The 19259-nt window shown below is 42.2% G+C and overlaps 2 protein-coding genes across 2 annotated transcripts; one reads left to right on the top strand and one right to left on the bottom strand.

The window, feature by feature from the left end:
* The first annotated feature begins 1854 nt into the window (after nucleotides 1-1854).
* Nucleotides 1855-18265, top strand: vegfd (vascular endothelial growth factor D). Its single transcript, XM_085805138.1, has 8 exons — nucleotides 1855-2116; nucleotides 7484-7697; nucleotides 7790-7910; nucleotides 10045-10114; nucleotides 10270-10397; nucleotides 10534-10649; nucleotides 17253-17418; nucleotides 17955-18265. Exons 1-8 carry the CDS (start codon nucleotides 1979-1981, stop codon nucleotides 17971-17973), a joined length of 972 nt encoding a protein of 323 aa, XP_085661264.1. The 5' UTR covers nucleotides 1855-1978; the 3' UTR covers nucleotides 17974-18265.
* On the bottom strand, nucleotides 15152-16856 carry LOC146989408 (uncharacterized). The gene is made up of 2 exons (XM_085772892.1): nucleotides 15620-16856; nucleotides 15152-15156 (listed from the first exon to the last, which is right to left on the bottom strand). The coding sequence occupies exons 1-2, from the start codon at nucleotides 16755-16757 to the stop codon at nucleotides 15152-15154; spliced, it is 1143 nt and encodes a 380-aa protein (XP_085629018.1). The 5' UTR covers nucleotides 16758-16856.
* Nucleotides 18266-19259: the final 994 nt, after the last annotated feature.

Here is a 19259-nt window from a genome sequence, read left to right as displayed (position 1 = left end):
CAGGCAAGAATGGCTAAGAATACATTCTTATTAGGTCAATGGCCTGGTAGGAGGTGAAAGACCTCCTGGATGGATGGATGGATGGATGGACGAATGAATGAATAGATGGATGGATCAATGGATGGATGGATGGATGGATGGGTGGGTGGGTGGGTGGGTGGGTGGGTGGATGGATGGATTAATGGATGGATGGATCAATGGATTAATGGATGGATGGATTGATGGATGGATGATGAATGAATGGATGGCTGGATGGATTGATGGATGGATGGATTAATGGATGGATGGATGGATGGATGGATGGGTGGACGAATGGATGGGTGGGTGGGTGGATGGATTAATGGATGGATGGATCAATGGATTGATGGATGGATGATGAATGAATGGATGGCTGGATGGATTGATGGATGGGTGGATGGATGAAGAATGAGTGGGTGGATGGATGGATGGATGGATGGATGGGTGAATGGATGGATGAGTGAGTGAATGAATGGATGGATGGGTGAATGGATGGGTGGATGAATGAAGAATGAGTGGGTGGATGGATGGATGGATGAATGGATGAGTGAGTGAATGAATGGATGGATGGGTGAATGGATGAGTGGATGGATGGATGGATGAGCGGGTGGACAAATGAATGGATGGATGGATGGATCAATGGATAGATGGATGGGGGGGTGGATAGATGGATGGATGGGAGAGTGAATGAATGGATGGATGGGTGAATGGATGAGTGGATGGATGGATGGATGGATTAATGGATGAGCGGGTGGACAAATGAATGGATGGATGGATGGATCAATGGATAGATGGATGGGTGGGTGAATGAATGGATGGATGGATGAATTAACCTTTATTGTCATTCATACCAAGGTATAAACGAAATTCAAATTGCAAACCATGTAAGTGTCAGTGAAGATGGATGGATGGATGGATGGATGGATGGATGGATGAATGAATGAATAAATGGATGAATGAATGGATGAATGGGGTGGAGTGTCAGTGGGACAGCGGTGGTGCTGGCATCCTGTTTCCTCATCACACGTTACGGTTCTGGATCAGATTTAAACCTCGTGTTGGTGCTCGTTGGCTGCAGGCGGCTCGGCAGCTCCAGAGGAGGAGAGGAAGAGGAGGAGGAGGAGAAGAAGAGGAGGAGGAGGAGAAGAAGAAGAGGAAGGAGAAGAGGAGGAGGAGGAGGAAGGAGAGGAAGGAGAAGACACTGACACTGATCTGGGATTTAACTGGACAGACAGAGGACGAGAGGACACGACATAGACATAGACATAGAGACAGATGCACTAAAGCTTGTGTGTGTGTGTGTGTGTGTGTGTGTGTGTGTGTGTGTGTGTGTGTGTGGCCTTAATGTCTCTGGACAAAACCCCGGTAGCATCTGGAGAAGTGAGGAGGAGGAGAGACAGAGGGAGTTGGAGTTAAAACCTGAGATCAGCTGAGGGAAACCACACACATTCAGATTCAGATTCAGATTCAGGAGGAGGAGAATTTAAAGAGGAGTTTGCTCCGAGGCAGAAGAGAAGAGAAGAGGAGAGAAAAGGAGAGAAGAGAAGAGGAGAGAAGAGAAGAACAGATCAGCTGCTGTGTGTGTGAGGAGTTTGTTGTGTTTCATCTTCCAGCTTCTTCCAGTTATCGAGCTGCTCTCCAAGATCCGGAGGAGGAAGAGGAACTGGTTTTAAAGCCTCTTTAGCCTCTTCCTCCATTTGGCTCGGGGGCGTCTGGGCTGCTGGGACAGGTCACGTCTGGCTCACACACACACACACACACACACACACACACACACACCGATCAGTGTCAGAGGGTGTGTTGCACATACTTGCACTGACTGAGGAGACAGAGTGTGTGTCTGTGTGTGTGTGGTCTGAGACAGAGAGAGAAAGAGAGAGGCAGTGTGTTGTGAGCTGCTGCTGCTGCTGAGAGTCGGTCAGAGTCAGAGAGCGATCGGAGCGGAGCGCAGCGCGGAGGGATGAGGGTGACGATGAGGAAGAGCCTGTGCAGACTCTCCTGTCTGGTGACTCTGGTGGTGGAGCTGAGCTGGATCAACCACGTGCACGGTCAAGGACAAGGCCAAGGCCAGGGCGCGCACAGAGAGGGAGGCAGCCGGGTGAGTCGTTCGTTTGTTGTGTTGTTGTGCAGCTTCTTGTCTTTTTGTTTCTTGTTGTTAATAACTCTCCACACCGCTGCAAAAACTCAAACTCTTACCAAGAACATTTGTCTTATTTCTAGTCAAAACAAATCTCATTCTACTTAAAATCAGACTCATCACATTAAAAGTAGCTTGTTTTTAGACACTTTTTACTTCTTTCAAGCAGATTTTCACTTGAAATAAGTAGAAAAATCTGATAGTGGAGCAAGTTTTTCTTCCTTATTACAAGCACAAAAAGACTTGCTTTCACTGGCAGATTTTTCTACTTATTTCAAGTGAAAATTTGTTTGAAACAAGTGAGAATTATCTAACAACAAGATCATTTTTAGGTGATGAGTCTTTTAAATGGAAAGAGGTTCGTATTGAGTAGAAATGAGACATTTTGACAAGAAATAAGACAAATATTCTTGGAAAGATGTTGGGTTTTTGCAGTGTGCTGCTGCTGCTGCTGCTTCACACTCACATGTGCTCCCTTCAATCACTGCAGTCGTCATGTGCTCGCTGTATCTGCGTCAGAGACACAACTCTCACTCAACCGCTTCACTGCTCTTCTTCCCTCTTCAGTTAATCAGTTAAAGGGATAGTTCACCCAAAATTCAAATTTCACTCATCATATCTACTCACCCTCATGTCAACTAAGATCTGGGAGAATTTTCAGAGTCCTTGTCCATATAATGGTTGTCAATGGATACCAACTTTCTTCATCCAAAAAGACACACCAAAAAACATCCAAATACCTCCATGCTGCTCGTCTGTAATGTCCCTCTTGTATTGAAGCCCCGAAATGCGAAATTGTCCTGAAAAAAATTAAATAAGTCTATGTTTTAAGCTTGTTTGTAGCGGAAGCTCCCAGTGTCTCAGTTCACTGCTCTTCCTGTGTCAGTAATTTCTCATGTCGGGGCTTCAATACAAGAGGGACATTACAGACGAGCAGCATGGAGGTATTTGGATGTTTTTTGGTGTGTCTTTTTGGATGAAGAAAGTTGGTATCCATTCACAACCATTATATGGACAAATACTGCTACACGGACCCCCCCGTAACTCAGAGAAGGAACGGAGGACTCTGACACTTCTCACAGCTCTTAGTCGACATGAGGGTGAGTAGATAATAATGAGTGAAATTTGAATTTTGGGTGAACTATCCCTTTAATCAAGACATCATTCATCTCCATTATGCTCCATTCTCTCTCCACTCTACCTCTCTTTCAGCTCCTGTCATCCCTCCCTCCTCCTCTCTCTCTGTTTCTCATTACTTGGTCTTTCCCCTCTGGTAGAAGCTGCTGCTGCGGAGGGGAAACCTCCCTGTTTTCTGTTGTTTCTGTCTGGTTTAAGTGGAAGCAGTCATGGATGGGGCCAGCCTGCCCCACCCACCCTCTGCTCTGCTCTGCAGCACACTGAACACATCAAGGGCTCAGATCATTACGCTTTCTCCAGAGTAAATAAAACAAAACACTGGTTCAGAGACAAGTGCAGAGCCGTGCCTCCGCCCTCGGCCGACAGAGAGGCCGAGGCACACTGCAAAAACTCAAAATCTTACCAAGAATATTTGTCTTGTCTTATTTCTAGTCAAAACAAATCTCATTATACCTAAAATAAGACTCATCACACAAAAAGTAGCTTTTTTTTAGACACTTTTTACTTCTTTCAAGCAGATTTTCACTTCAAATAAGTAGAAAAATCTGATAGTGGAGCAAGTTTTTCTTTCTTATTACAAGCACAAAAAACTTGCTTTCACTGGCAGATTTGGCAAGACGAATATTCTCTATACTCGTAAAGATTTTGAGTTTTTACAGTGTAGGGTTTCTTGTTGTCATCTTCATTTGTTTTACACTTTTATTTTATTTTATAACCACTGTACATTGGAGTATCTTACATACATTATTTGATGTAGATGACAATCCGATTGTGCAGATTTAATGTACGTTTTTGTTGACTTGTCTTTTTCGTGTTGTGATGTACTGCAAAAACTCAAAATCTTACCAAGAATATTTGTCTTATTTCTTGTCAAAACAAATCTAATTCTACTTAAAATAAGACTCATCACATTAAAAAGTAGCTTGTTTTTAGACACTTTTTACTTCTTTCAAGCAGATTTTCACTTGAAATAAGTAGAAAAATCTGATAGTGGAGCAAGTTTTTCTTCCTTATTACAAGCACAAAAAACCTGCTTTCACTGGCAGATTTTTCTACTTATTTCAAGTGAAAATTTGTTTGAAACAAGTGAAAATTAACTAAAAGCAAGTACATTTTTAGGTGATGAGTCTTATTTTAAGTGGAAAGAGATTAGTTTTGACTAGAAATGAGACATTTTGACAAGAAATAAGACAAATATTCTTGGAAAGATTTTCAATTCTTGCAATGCAGGAACTACCATCCGGATTCAGGCTTCTTGATTTTTCCTGCCTGGGAACTTCTCCTCCACTTTCACCAGACAGACAGATCACACCCTTGGCTCTATTAACATTTCAACTAGTTGAAACCAAAACAAAGCTGTAAAAATCCTTCACATTGTACATCACTTTCAGTGATTTAGTGCTCGATGATGTAACATTTCATTTCATCATCAGAAACACAAAGACAACAAAAGGACAAATTAAAGCGCCGAAACTCTGAATCCAATCGATTGTGTTATTCCGGTTCGTTCTGGTTTTACGTCACCGTGGGAACTTTGCTGCTCAGTGGAACCATGACAGGTGGTTTTAGTCTTCTCCTCCGGCCCTGAGTCACAGCTCGTGTGTGCGCACACATACCGGACGTCATTCCTCTTGTGTTTATACAGCACGGAGCAAAGGGTTTATGTCCTAGAAGTAAAGAGAAGATGTTTTCATGAACAGTCTTTATTTATGGATGAACTTCATCAGAAGTTCAGTCGACAGAAGAAACTGAATCAGATCATAATCTGCTTTGTCTTTCAAACAGCTTCTTCTCCAGACTCCTGCTCACAGGTTTTTTTTTAAAAGGGATAGTTCACCCAAAATTGAAATTGCACTCATTATCTCCTCCCCCTCATGTGGACTAAGGGCTGGGAGAAGTTTCAGAGTCCTCCGTTCCTTCTCTGAGTTACAGGGGGCTCCGCGTAGCAGTGCATGTCCATATAATGGTTGTGAATGGATACCAACTGTCTTCGTAACAAAAAGACACACCAAAAAACATCCAAATACCTCCATGCTGCTCGTATGTAATGTCCCTCTTGTATTGAAGCCCCGAAATGAGAAATTGTTCTGAAAAAAATGAAATAAGTCTATAGTTTAAGCTTGTTTGTAGTGGAAGCTCCCAGTGTCTCAGTTCACTGCTCTGCCTGTGTCCCGGCGGAACAGTTTCTCATGTCGGGGCTTCAATACAAGACGGACATTACAGACGAGCAGCATGGAGGTATCTGGATGTTTTTTGGTGTGTCTTTTTGGACGAAGAAAGTTGGTATCCATTCACAACCTACACTACTGCTGCGCGGACCCCCCCCCCCCTGTAACTCAGAGAAGGCACGGAGGACAAAGTAATCTTTGGGTGGTTGTCACGACTCACGCTGCAGAATAAATGTGGCACCAATCAGAGGCGTTGCATCATGGAGAAGGATCTAAACATCTGAAGCACAGTCCTGTTCAGACTGAGCAGAGACACAGAGGTGTGAAGTCGGACCGGAGCAGACAGAGCTGCAGCTTCAGCTGTTCATTATCACACTTTTTTTTTTTAATGAGTGTGACGTTAGGACGAGTGGAGCTCCACATCACATCAAGTCAGTGTGAGGCAGAAAAAAAAGGACAATGCCAATGTTTAATGTAGCTGCAAATATCTTCACTGCCTCTGGTCTGTTAATGTGTGAGAGTGTCAGTGGCTCCGTTAGCAGCTCTGTGAGGCTGTAATGTAATATTTACCACAGCCCGGTCCTATTTTTAGTGCTCTACATTTCATCACCAACATAAATTCATCTGCTTTGGTGTAATAAATAAAATCTGAAGAGCAACTTGAACAGTGTAACTGTGCAGCTGTGAGTGAAGAGGCAGATTAACAGAGATGAGTTAAATGGTTTTTGTGTTTGTGTAGCTTGAGTGGGTGGGAATGTAAAAGGTTGTTCAGGTTTTTTTGTTATAAATCAGATTCTCTGACAAATTTACATTTTCCCCTGTCGTCGTTGGTCCTGGATGGAAAGTGAAGGGGTCACAAAGTTCATTTATATCAAAGCTAAAAGTTTTTACCTCAACATTTGTAATTATTTCTGAATCCAACAATATTTGTAGGACAGTTCCTTCTGAACCACCAATTTTATTTATCTCTTTATCAATTTGTTTGTAATGTGAAGAAAAGCAAGAGTTTCATTGTCTGGCTTTTAACATCTGTTTAAACTAAATAAGTGAATCCTGAGTCGTCCTCTGGGGACCATGAATATGTTATAACAAATTTCAATGCAAAACAACCAGAAGTAGTTTTTTTTATCTAGATATTTCAGTCTGGACCAAAGTGGTGGACAGAGACAGAGACAGAGACAGATCGATCTGGAGTCATTGATCAAAGTGATTATGGGGGATACTGTGGTTCTTCTGGACACGGTTGTCGTTGTGTTAAAGAGCTGTTTTCCTCTCAGCCAGGACATGGACAGTTCAGTGTTCCTGTAGTAAAAGATTAATGAACATAACTGAAATAACAAAACTCTGTAGCTTTTGTAGTTGTATTCATTACAAAAAAACAAAAAAAAACACAGCCTAACGTTTGGTGACCTCACCCGAGCCTCAGTGAGTTTCTTCACGTTTGTGTCTCATCAACTAATTTAATACATTGTTTTTTTTTTTCTTTGAATCATTGTTATCATAAAAAAGAGTTTAAACATCATCTGTCTCTGAGTTTCTCCTCTGAGCTGCATGCATGAATATATTAGGCTACTGTAGAGTTTAACGATGTCAGTCCAGTTCTCCTCTCATCTCATCTCAGTCATGAAAAAAAATAGATTAGATAAGATGAATTTATTTGTCCTTTACGAGGAAGATTGTCTTCACCATTGCGTACAGACAGCCTCGAGAAGTGCAAATTACATTCATTTACAGACATTCCCCCATCTCATACACCACAAATACATAGGGACATAAATAGGGACATAAAACATATAACATATAAGACCCCGCACCCCACATTTACATGTACATTCCTCATGGTTATGTTCTTTTCATTGACTTATTTAGTTCAGCTATGGCAGATGGGATGAAGCTTTTGTTGAATTTTATTTAAAATTCATTTTAGTTTTCATTAGAAACATCAACACTGACCAACCAGAAAGACAGACAGACAGACAGACAGTCAGACAGGTGAAGCTGACCTGATGCTGTGCCTCTGCAGGTGATGAAGCAGTGGGAGAGGAAGGTGCGCTCGGCCTCCAGCCTGGACGAGCTGCTCCGACTCGCTGACTTTCCCGACTGGAAGTTGTGGAAGTGTCGCCTGCGGCTGCAGCAGCCGGAGGTTCCCACGGAGACGCTGTCCTCTCCGTCCCCCGTGGGTTCACACCGCTCCACGCGCTACGCTGCCGAGTCCTACAGCCTGGAGATCCTCAAAGGTCCAACACCCAAAACACCATAAAGAGAACGAGTCCTGTTCATGTTGTAGCTACAGAGGCTGTGATGTGAATGTTGTGTTTCTCATGTGCAGCCATAGACGAGGAGTGGCAGCGGACTCAGTGCATGCCCAGGGAGACGTGTGTGGACGTGGCCAAGGAGCTCGGCACCGAACCCTCCATGTTCTTCAAGCCGCCCTGCGTGTCCATCCACAGGTTCGTCTGACATGAAGCCTCCAATCCAGATTCAGATTCAACACTCTGATGTTCCTGTTGTTCCTGTTCCTGCGTCCGGCCTGACCCCACGTCAGCGCTTTGTGTTTAAGTGTTGTTGTGTCTGCAAGACAAGACAGGTTTATATGTGGAGACGGGTTTTACAAACAGTCTCAAAGACTCCCTTGTTATAGAGCTTTAGTGAGTCCAGGTTGAGGAGAGGAAGCCTGTGGAAGCTGAACTTCATCCAGCTGCTCATTTGGTTCTGACAAGTCAGAAACACGCAGAAACCAACCGTAGCATTAGCGGTAGCAACAAGCCTCAGAGATGACATCATCCAGGTCAGAGGTCAGTAGGTCAACCTACAGACCCCGGATGTTGATAACAGCTAACCCCGGACTCAGAGGGGAATAGCACTAGCCTATCAGAACTAAATATTGGTGAAATGAAGGAGTTTCTCTGCAGATAATGTGTTATTTAGAGGCTGCATTCTGCTGCCCTGTAGACTCCATTATACGGATATACGCGCCTCTCGGCTGGAGCTCATTTCATCACAACCACTTGGAATGACACCAAAGTTATCTGGGGGAGGAAATGATCGGATTTTATGCTAGAAATAAGGTCCAGATTGTAAAAAACGGTAATTCTCCTTTAAGGAGTCGACCCTTGTTCTCTTGCTAAGACTCGGATGAGAAGATTGATCAGCAGTAGTTTATCTCAGCATGAAGCAGCTTCCTGACTCTGTCCAATCAGCTGATCCTCTCTGTGGAGGCAGAGACTTCCTGTAACAGTGAGCTGGAGCCTCCTTCCTATTGAGTCCAAGTCCTCAGTACCAGGAAAGTTATTATCCAGTAATATTCCTGAACACTTGTTTAAGCTGATGTTAAGGAGACTTGTCTTGTGTCTCACCACCTTCATCCAGACGTCCAACCCTGGCTGGGTTAGAGCAGCTGATCCAGGACCAGACACTTGGCTCGCCCGTTCACAGCAGCTTTCCTCCAATGGTCTGGGCTCTTATATGTTGCTAGGTTAGATTCAAAGACTTAATTGGAGAATAATGCGACACAAGAACTAGATTAACCTTTAAAGGGATAGTTCAACATTTTGGCAAATTGGCGCATTGCCATAATCGCTATAGTCATAGCAGTAGGTTCATTACCTTTAATTGTAGGTGTAAGCTATTTTCAGTACGGCGGAGCGCAGCAGCTGGCTGCTCAGAGCTACGCTATGGAGGCTAACGGAATTTCTTGGTTTCCCTCATTAAACTCATCAAATACAAAATCCCAAAACTCCACAGCGCTTTTGTAGACAAGTTGTGACCTGCACAACCACCACGCTATGAGATAATGACGGAACGATACGAAACGGAGCCGTTTTCGAGGTAAATTCATACAAAACCGCTGATGCGCGTTGCGTTCAGGGACAGTTTTTCAGCAAGCAGTCTCCGTATTTACCCTGTATTTACCTCGAAAACGGCTCCGTTTCGTATCGTTCCGTCATTATCTCATAGCGTGGTGGTTGTGCAGGTCACAACTTGTCTACAAAAGCGCTGTGGAGTTTTGGGATGTTGAATTTGATGAGTTTAATGAGGGAAACCAAGAAATTCCCTTAGCCTCCATAGCGTAGCTCTGAGCAGCCAGCTGCTGCGCTCCGCCGTACTGAAAATAGCTTACACCTACAATTAAAGGTAATGAACCTACTGCTATGACTATAGCGATTATGGCAATGGGCCAATTTGCCAAAATGTTGAACTATCCCTTTAAGAACCTTATGAATGTTATGCACACCAAAGCTTCATCATGTATAGCAGCAAAGGAGGACAGAAGATGACCTCCTGTTTCAAACTGAGACGCGATGGTTGGGAGGAGAACCCTCATGAATTCAATTAAACCATCTTTATATGGACGGAAACATAAAATAACCTTTATTTATCACAAATGGCCATAGAGGAATAAAAAAAGAACCTCCTGCTCTGATTTTAGACTCAGGGCCTTTTTTTCTCAAGGATTTTTCTTTAGCTCACTGCTTCCCTCTGTCTGATGACCAAAGTGTTGTTACCATGTGGCTGAATGTCTGACACACTGTGACGTTTTGAACCATGCACATCACTTTACCCAGATGTTTCTGCCACTGACAGGTGCAGCGGTTGCTGCAATCTAGAGGGCGTCACCTGCAGAAACACCACCACTGTGTATGTGAATAAAACTGTGAGTCAAACTGATTTAAACTTTTACATTCTACCTCGATCTGAAAAGTTTGAGTACAAACATTTTTTTTTTTTTACTGTATTTGCCTGTGTGTGTGTGTGTGTGTGTGTGTGTGTGTGTGTGTGTGTGTGTGTGTGTGGGTGTGTGTGTTTCAGGTCCTTAGTGTCTTTCCCTCCAAGTTCGTCCCTGAGCCTGTGCTGATTAAAGTAGCCAACCACACAGAGTGCCGGTGCATGGAGCCGGCCATCATACGACGAAACGCTCAGACCGACAGGAGCAGCGGGTGAGTCCAGACCAGAGCCTCGCTGCCTCCATCGCTCTCGTCCTCTCTCAGATGAAGTTTAGTGTTTTTCCCGGTGCTGTTCTCTGATCCAGCTGCTCTGATCTGATCTGCTCTGCTCTGCTCCGTCTCGGTACAGCTGCTCCCCGATGGGCCAGCTGCAGGAGGCCACCGACTCCAGGAGGCTCTGTGCCAGTGGGCTGATCTGGGACTGCTCCTCCGACAGATGCATCCCTTACCCCTCCACCACGCCAGGTCTGTGTGTGTCTGTGTGTGTGTACTCCAAGAAAATGACAGTAGTAGTGGGGTGTAATTAAGTTTATTTGCTTAATTAATGAACCACAATGCACAATGTTTCCCCCCGATAGAAGAGACAACGAGGACTTGATGTAGCTTCAGTCAAATCCACCGTTTTATTCCCATGAGCATTAAACACATGTTCTTGTCATGGATGTATTATATTATAATAGATCCATGGTTCTTGTACACAGGCTGAACAAGGCATTAGTAATCAATAACAGACCTGTGTTTTAACCAAACCCGTATTTAAACCTCAGATAAATAAAGAAACAAGTCGCTTCAAAATGAAACTTAAGTTAAGTTAATTTAAAAGGGACAACGAGGAGTTTCTGTTTGGTTATAAAAAAAGTCTCACGTTAATGTGGATGAATCTACGTTACCACTTGTTAATGGGCCCATTTTCGATAAATATATCGTTTTGTCTCTGCATGCACATGCACTGCATGTCCATATGACGGTAGCAAACGGAGCTCACTTTTCTTCGTCCAAAAAGACACACCAAAAAACATCCAAATACCTCCATGCTGCTCGTCTGTAATGTCCCTCTTGTATTGAAGCCCCGACTTGAGAAATTGTTCCGTAAAAAATTAAATAAGTCTATATTTTAAGCTTGTTTGTAGCGGAAGCTCCCAGTGTCTCAGTTCTCAGTGTGTCAGTGACACCCAGTTCACGGCTCCGCAAATCACGCGAGATTCTGGCAGAGCAACACTGGGAGCTTCTGCTACAAACAAGCTTAAAATATAGACTTATTTAATTTTTTACGGAACAATTTCTCATGTTGGGGCTTCAATACAAGAGGGACATTACAGACGAGCAGCATGGAGGTATTTGGATGTTTTTTGGTGTGTTTTATTTTGGACGAAGAAAAGTGAGCTCCGTTCTCAACCGTCATATGGACATGCAGTGCTACGCCGAGACCCCCTGTAACTCAGAGAAGCCACGGAGGACTCTGAAACTTCTCCCAGCCCTTAGTCCACATGAGGGGGAGGAGATAATGAAGTAGAAATTTCAATTTTGGGTGAACTATCCCTTTAACGATGTCAGTCCAGTTCTCCTCTCATGGCAAGGCAAGGCAAGGCATCTTTATTTATATAGCGCATTTCATACCAAGGCAACTCAATGTGCTTTACATAAAGACAAAAACATTAAAAAAAGAAGCATAAGACAGAATAAAAACAAACAAAACACTAAAAACAGAGTTAAGAGCAAGAGCAAATAAAAGTAAAAGAAAAAAAATAGATAAGTTTAAAGTTCTCAGCTATAAGCACATGAAAAGAGAAATGTTTTTAACCTGGATTTAAAAGTGCTCACAGTTGGGGCTGATCTCAGTTCTGCTGGTAGTTTGTTCCACTTGTGAGCAGCATAACAGCTAAATGCTGCTTCACCATGTCTGGTCTGAACTCTGAGCTCCACTATCTGACCTGAGTCAGTAGATCTCAGAGCTCTACTGGGTTTATACTCTACTAACATGTCTTTCATGTATTCTGGACCTAAACCATTCAGTGATTTGTAAACCAGGAGCAGAACTTTAAAATCTATTCTGTAGCTGACTGGGAGCCAGTGTAAGGTCTTAAGAACCGGGGTGATGTGATCTGATCTCTTTGTTCTGGTTAAAACTCGAGCTGCAGCGTTCTGAATGAGCTGCAGCTGTTTGATACTTTTTTGGGGGAGACCAGTCAGAAGACCGTTACAGTAGTCAAGTCTACTGGAGATAAAAGCATGAATCAGCTTCTCCTGATCAGTTTGGGACATAAAACCCTTAATTCTGGATATGTTCTTCAGTTGATAAAAGGCTGATTTGGTGACTGATTTGATATGGCTGTTGAAGGTCAGATCTGAGTCTATCAGCACGCCAAGGTTTCGGACTTGGTCTTTAGTTTCTAAAGACAGTGACTCAAGGTGTTTACTGACAGCAACCCTCTTCTCTTTATTTCCAAAAACAATGACCTCAGTTTTTTCTTGATTTAACTGAAGGAAATTTTGGCTCATCCAATTTTTGACTTGCTCTAAACAGTGACATAATGACTCTATTGGACTGCAGTCATCTGGAGACAGTGCAAGATATATCTGTGTGTCATCTGCATAACTATGATAGTTGACATTAGAGTTCTGTAGAATTTGACCCAAAGGCAGCATATACATGTTAAACAGAAGGGGTCCAAGGACTGACCCCTGAGGAACTCCACACGTCATAGCCACTCGATCGGATTGATAACTACCAATGGTCACAAAATAACTCCGTTCCTCTAAGTAGGACCTGAACCATTTTAGGACTGTCCCGCTGAGTCCTGCCCAGGTTTCCAACCTGTCCAGCAGTATACTGTGATCCACAGTGTCAAACGCAGCACTGAGATCCAACATGACCAGAACTGACACCTTGCCTGAGTCAGTGTTCAACCTTATGTCATTTAACACTCTAATAAGAGCTGTTTCTGTACTGTGGTGAGGTCGGAAGCCTGATTGAAATTTGTCAAAGAGTCCACTGGAGTTTACGAAGTTGCTGAGTTGATTAAAAACCACTTTCTCAACGATCTTGGCTATAAAGGGAAGATTTGAGATGGGTCTGTAATTGGTTAAAATGGTAGTATCCAATGTTCTCTTTTTTAAGAGCGGCTTGATGGCAGCTACTTTCAGGGGTTTAGGAAACGTGCCTGATTGAAGTGAGCAATTTATTATTTGCTGCAGATCTGTTTGGACAGAGCTTATAATAGTTTTAAAAAAGTCAGATGGTATTGTGTCAAGACAACATGTCGATGTTTTAAGATGCTGAACTGTTTCTTCTAAGGTTTTTTGGTCAACTGTATTAAACTCTGACATTACAGTTGATTTATTCCTAGGTGATTTTAGGGATTGCATCATTGTATTATTTTGCTGATTTGTGTTGATATTTAGCCTTATGGATTTGATTTTTTCATTGAAGAAGTAAGCAAATTCATTGCATTTTTCTGTGGAAAAGAGTTCTGAAACTATCTCTTTTGGGGGGGTTGTAAGCTTATTAACCATAGCAAACAGAGCACGAGTGTTGTTGATATTCTTATTAATCATTTCAGTAAAGTGTTGCTGTCTAGCCTTGAATAGCCCATGGTTAAAATTACAAAGACTTTGTTTGTAGAGGTCATGGTGGATTTGAAGTTTAGTTTTTCTCCATTTACGCTCAGCTTTCCTGCATTCTGTTTTCAGAGCCTTTACCATCAAAGTGTTCCTCCATGGTGTTCTCTGTCTGGCCAAGGTCATCTTAGTTTTAATAGGTGCAATGGTATCAATGACATTTGAGATTTTGCAGTTGAAATTATCCAGGAGTTCATCAACTGTCTCTGCACTCACAGTTGGTGACATGACTATAGCCTCCATAAACTTAACACTGGTATTCTCATTTATGAACCTTTTCCTAACAGATACAGAGGGTAACTGCATGTCCGGAGTTATCTGTAAGTCAAAGAACACACAGAAATGATCAGAGAGAGCCAAGTCCTTGATATCAACAGATGTAATGTCAACACCTCTACAGATAACCAGATCCAGAGTGTGGCCTCGGGTGTGTGTGGGCCCTTTCACATGTTGGGAGAGGCCAAAAGTGTCAAGAAGAGAGCATAGTTCTTTGGCATTTGTGTCCATGTTATTGTCTATGTGAATGTTAAAATCCCCTGTTATGATAAAAAAGTTGTAGTCAGTGCAGATAACTGACAGCAGTTCGGCAAACTCATCAAAGAATTTTCCTGGGTATCTTGGTGGTCTGTAAATAATTAGGAAGAGAACTTTTGGATCACCCTTTACTAAAAAACATAGATATTCAAAAGAGCTAAAATCACCAAATATAGTTTCCTTGCACTGAAATACAGATTTAAAAATGGCAGCAACTCCCCCGCCTTTCTTACCACTTCGACACTTATTCATAAAACTGAAATTTGTTGGTGCAGCCTCATTGAGAATGGTAGCACAGCTACATTCAGTCAGCCATGTTTCACTAAGAAGTAAGAAGTCTAGATTATAGGTCATAATGATGTCATTTACTAACAAGGATTTGTTGGCTAGTGATCTGATATTAAGTAGAGCTAACCTTGTGGAGATAACAGGAGACACTGGTGAGTTTCGAGGTTGACAAGCTATACTCACTAGATTGGTAGATTTAATTGAACCCTTTTTATTTCTCACCAGTTTGATCACTTTTCTGTTACCCGTCACCACAGGGATTGAGAAAGCTGCCTGAACTCCATAGGGCCCTGACTTTTCCTGGGAAAGAACATTCTTGATATCAGTATTGCAGCCTGGACCCGGCACATATCATTCAGATTCAATGATATGATGATTCAGAGGAAGTGGGGGGGCTCGGTGACTTTTGGTCGAGGGTTGTTTCTGACGTGGTGGAATGCGAGGGGGTGGACGATGTGGGGGGTTAATTGGGGAAAATATGAGACCCTGGCGTGGTGTTAGTTGGATTCCACTAGTGAGAAAGCTCTTCATCCTGTCAGGGAAATCCAGAAATGGGGAGTCAGGACTAGATGAAGAGAGTTGGGGGCTGGATGGGGTTCGGGGGGTTGAATGTTGGGAGTCTCCTGTTGGGGCCGGGGGAGACTCCCCCTTTGGGGCTTTTGGGGCTAAGGGAGACTCCTTGTGTTTTGTGTGTGTTGATGGGGCTGGTGGATGATCCACTTGTTGGGGTGCAGATGATGACGTTGTTGGGGCTGGTGGATGATCCACTTGTTGGGGTGCAGGTGATGACGTTGTTGGGGCTGGTGGATGATCCACTTGTTGGGGTGAAGATGATGACGTTGTTGGGGCTGGTGGATGATCCACTTGTTGGGGTGCAGGTGATGACGTTGTTGGGGCTGGTGGATAATCCAGTTGCTGGGGTGCAGATAATGACGTTGCAGGTTCTTTCTGAGTCTGCTGTCCTCCGTTGTCAATCCTTATCTCAGCGCCCTCACCAGAGTGCCGTCTTATCTGCTGTTTTGGATTGTTTTGTCTCTTGTCCTTGACAGGGACTGCTGGTGCCTGACGCAAAAAGTAAAAGATGTTGGCACTTAGCAGCTGTACTCCTGACTTGTTAAGGCTAAATCCATCTGCCTTAAAGAGGTGCCTGCGTTCCCAAAAGATGTTGAAATTGTCAATAAAGTTCAGTGATTGAGCAGTACATGTATCTTTAAGCCATCTGTTCAGCATCATCAGCCTGCTGAATCTCTCATCTCCTCGCCGAACTGTTGGCAGAGGTCCACTGAAAAACACCTCAGTATTCAAACACTGAACTTTGTTTATCAGTTCCATGAAGTCTCGTTTTAATAGCTCTGATTGTTGCTTCACAACATCAAGGGCTCCTGTGTGTATGATGAGCGATTTCAATGTTGGATGCTCAGCAACAATCTTCAAGATCTTTTTTGAAACATCAGACACCATGTCATTGGGAAAACACAGTACCTTGGTGTTGTTCTTGCTGCAAAAGCGTTTTATGTCATACACAGCTCCGTCACCCACTATCAGAGTTTGAGGCCCAGTGGTTAGCTCTCTCTGTAGCCCTTTAGCATCAGATTTAGCCTCATACCTTTCTCTGGTCCTGGGAGATGAGCCTTCTTTTGGGGAGTCTGGGTCCTGTGAAAGTGGAGCATATCTGTTCTCAAGTAGAATCCCTGTGTCTTGGGGCAGTTTGCTCGAAGCCTTGGTCCGTGGTTGTTTTCTCCGTGGTTTTGGGGTTGAGGAGACAGTCCTGTGTGATGGCAGTGCAGGCCACTCGGTGTCGTAATCCATCTCCGAGTGCTGGGTTCTGCCTGATAATCGTCTTCCCATGTTTGAGGGAGGTATTTTGTGGTGCTTTGGCTTAGCACCAAGAGAGTTCCAGGGAGGACTGTTTGATTTACTCCCATTTACACCTGGCTCCGGCCGTGCCTTGGTTGTGCCCGTTAGCCTTGTGTTAGCCTGCTCCCTTTCACTGTTTTGGAATATCGGCAGAGTAGTATCATTTCCATATTGTCCATTTACCTCCACGTTCACTTCGAGCCGATGCATTTTTGTTTCCAGTACTGCTATCTTCTGGAGCAGTTTGTGGTAGTCCTCCGTGGAAAAAGGAGGCATCTTGCTGCTAATTAGCTTCTGTTAGCTGAGCTCCTCAATCCCGGTCACGACAGTGCCGGGTTGTGCTGCTGATAAGCCACACTCTCAGGGTAAAACAGTTTAAAAAACAGTCGTAGCCTCCAGTAACTATCATAAATTAGGCTTCCAGTGATATGTAGGTATCCAGGAAAAAATACAAATAAATTTCAAAAGGAAAAGATTGCAATGGGAAAAAAAGAGAGAGTGAAGCGGAGAGCAAAGGAGTGAAGCGTCTGCACTCAAGCAAAGCAGGAAGTATAAATCTCAGTCATCTCATCTCAGTCATGAAAAAAGGTTATTGAAGAACAGATTTCATTTTAGTTTTCATTAGAAACATCAATTTCAATTTCGATTTCTTTAAACATCGGCTCAAAACACTCTGATGATGAAGTGATGAACTGATGTCCTGTATGTTGTAATGATGAAGTCATTTCACAGCTTCTTACACTTCTATATCTTCTTCCTCCTCCTGCTCAGAGTTTCCTCTCAGCTCGTGGATGCCGGACTGTGAGATCGATGTGGATCGCTGCGACTGTCTCCCAAAACCCGCCCCCACCCTGCAGCCGAGGCCGATCCACCGCTGCCACCTCAACTCCTCCATCTGCGCACAAAAACGCCAGCGCTTCGATCACAACTCGTGCAGGTGAGAAACACACAGCCGTTCGTACTCTACTGGTTTTATTTTATTACTTTGGACACACTGCAGAACCTCAAAATCTTACCAAGAATATTTGTCTTATTTTTTGTCAAAATGTCATTTCTAGTCAAAACAGATCTCATTATACTTAAAATAGAAATCATCACATTAAGAAGCAGCTTGTTTTTAGACACTTTTTACTTCTTTTAAGCAGATTTTCACTTGAAATAAGTAGAAAAATCTGACAGTGGAGCAAGTTTTTCTTCCTTATTACAAACACAAAAGATTTTTTCTACTTATTTCAAGTGAAAATCTGTTTCAAACAAGTGAAAATGATCTAAAAACAAACTATTTTTTAGGTGATGAGTCTTATTTTAAGTGGAAAGAGATTAGTTTTGACTAGAAATGAGACATTTTCACAAGAAATAAGACAAATATTCTTGGAAAGATTTTGAGTTTTTGCAGTGTTCTCCATATCTATCTAAAATAAAAGATAAAGATTTGATCATAGTCACAGCCATGATCCCTCTTTTCATCCACAGATGCAAATGGCCCAAGTAAGAAAAAAAACAAACACGAAAATCCACTGGGGGAATAAATCTGACAACCTGCTCACCAAGGATGTTTGGAGGCAGAGAGAATAGGCTCATAATTTATTTACAGTCCTATTTATGCTGATCACTTTAACTAATTAAGATAATATTATTAACTCACAAGACCATGTTAATTGATTTTTTTTAACATGCTTACCTTCTGTCTCAATCAAAATGTCAAGTTTATGTTTTGTACATTTGTTCTTTGTGCACTGAACATGTAGTTTACATTAAAAGATTATTTTTTATAATTTGAATTTGCAATTGTTTGGATTATTTCTTCAAACTTCATACACCTGACAATACTGAGTAATTATAATCTTGTTTAATTAATCAGAGCTGTATTGTAATTTGAGACCACATGCAGAGTTTATGAGCGTATTTCCTGCTGTGTGCAGGTTTTCATGGTTTAATTACAGTCTGAAGGGATTTCAGGTGTTTCAGAGGAAAAATAAAACAATTTAAATTCAAAGTAATAAACAGATTCATACAATATCATCTACAATAAAACAATACAACACAATGTTTCGGGGTTCAGTCCATCAGAAAATAAATAGTTAAATAAAAAATAACCTTGTGATATCTTCAAATCTCACTCATGATTAACAGGGAACATTTAAACTTGACAAGAATAGTGATTTGAGTTACATCGTGATATACAGCTCTGGAAAAAAATAAGAGAGCACTTTCACAAGTGTTTGTTAAAAGCATCTCTACATGTATGACAGTCATTCTTTTCTTTTCTTTTTTAAACACCAACACAAACACAACTCCTTCTCCTTAATGAGACACTGATGAGGTCGTCACCTGAACCACATCTGGTTTTATATAAAAACCACTGCTGGGATTAAACATCGACATTATCCCACAAAAACTGATTTATAAACTCTTCCTGAGTTAAAATATTCTTGCTGTGTTGTTTAGGAATAAATATGAACATGTTTTCTTTGCATTAAGGTCTGAAAAGACTTGATATTTTTTGTTATTTAGACTAGTTTAGGCATTTTCAGCCTATAAAAGCTCTAAATGACAATATTTTTATTTCAGTTTTGGGAGAAATGTTTTTTAAAAAAAACATCACCCAGCTCTACTTCTGACTATAATGGAGATTAGAGATCAGAACCAACACATCAAAACACACAGGAAAATGTGATTCAGGCTGAAACAAATAGAGTTATCAATTATGAGTGTAACAATGAGTTTACAGTAAAGTATCATCACTCATGAGTCCAGGTCCAGGTCTGAGTCTTCATG

This window comes from Trachurus japonicus, chromosome 3 (assembly GCF_045865225.1).
Source record: "Trachurus japonicus isolate A0001 chromosome 3, Traja_1.0".
Taxonomy (NCBI): Eukaryota; Metazoa; Chordata; class Actinopteri; order Carangiformes; family Carangidae; genus Trachurus; species Trachurus japonicus.
This window is presented reverse-complemented; position numbering and strand designations above follow the sequence as displayed.

Coding starts and splice junctions, on each gene's coding strand:
- LOC146989408 (XM_085772892.1), bottom strand. CDS start 16,757: ATGCCTCCTTTTTCCACGGAGGACTACCACAAACTGCTCCAGAAGATA.
- vegfd (XM_085805138.1), top strand. CDS start 1,979: ATGAGGGTGACGATGAGGAAGAGCCTGTGCAGACTCTCCTGTCTGGTG. Junction 7,698..7,789: donor CAGCCTGGAGATCCTCAAAG/GTCCAACACCCA, acceptor TCTCATGTGCAG/CCATAGACGAGGAGTGGCAG. Junction 7,911..10,044: donor CCCTGCGTGTCCATCCACAG/GTTCGTCTGACA, acceptor TGCCACTGACAG/GTGCAGCGGTTGCTGCAATC.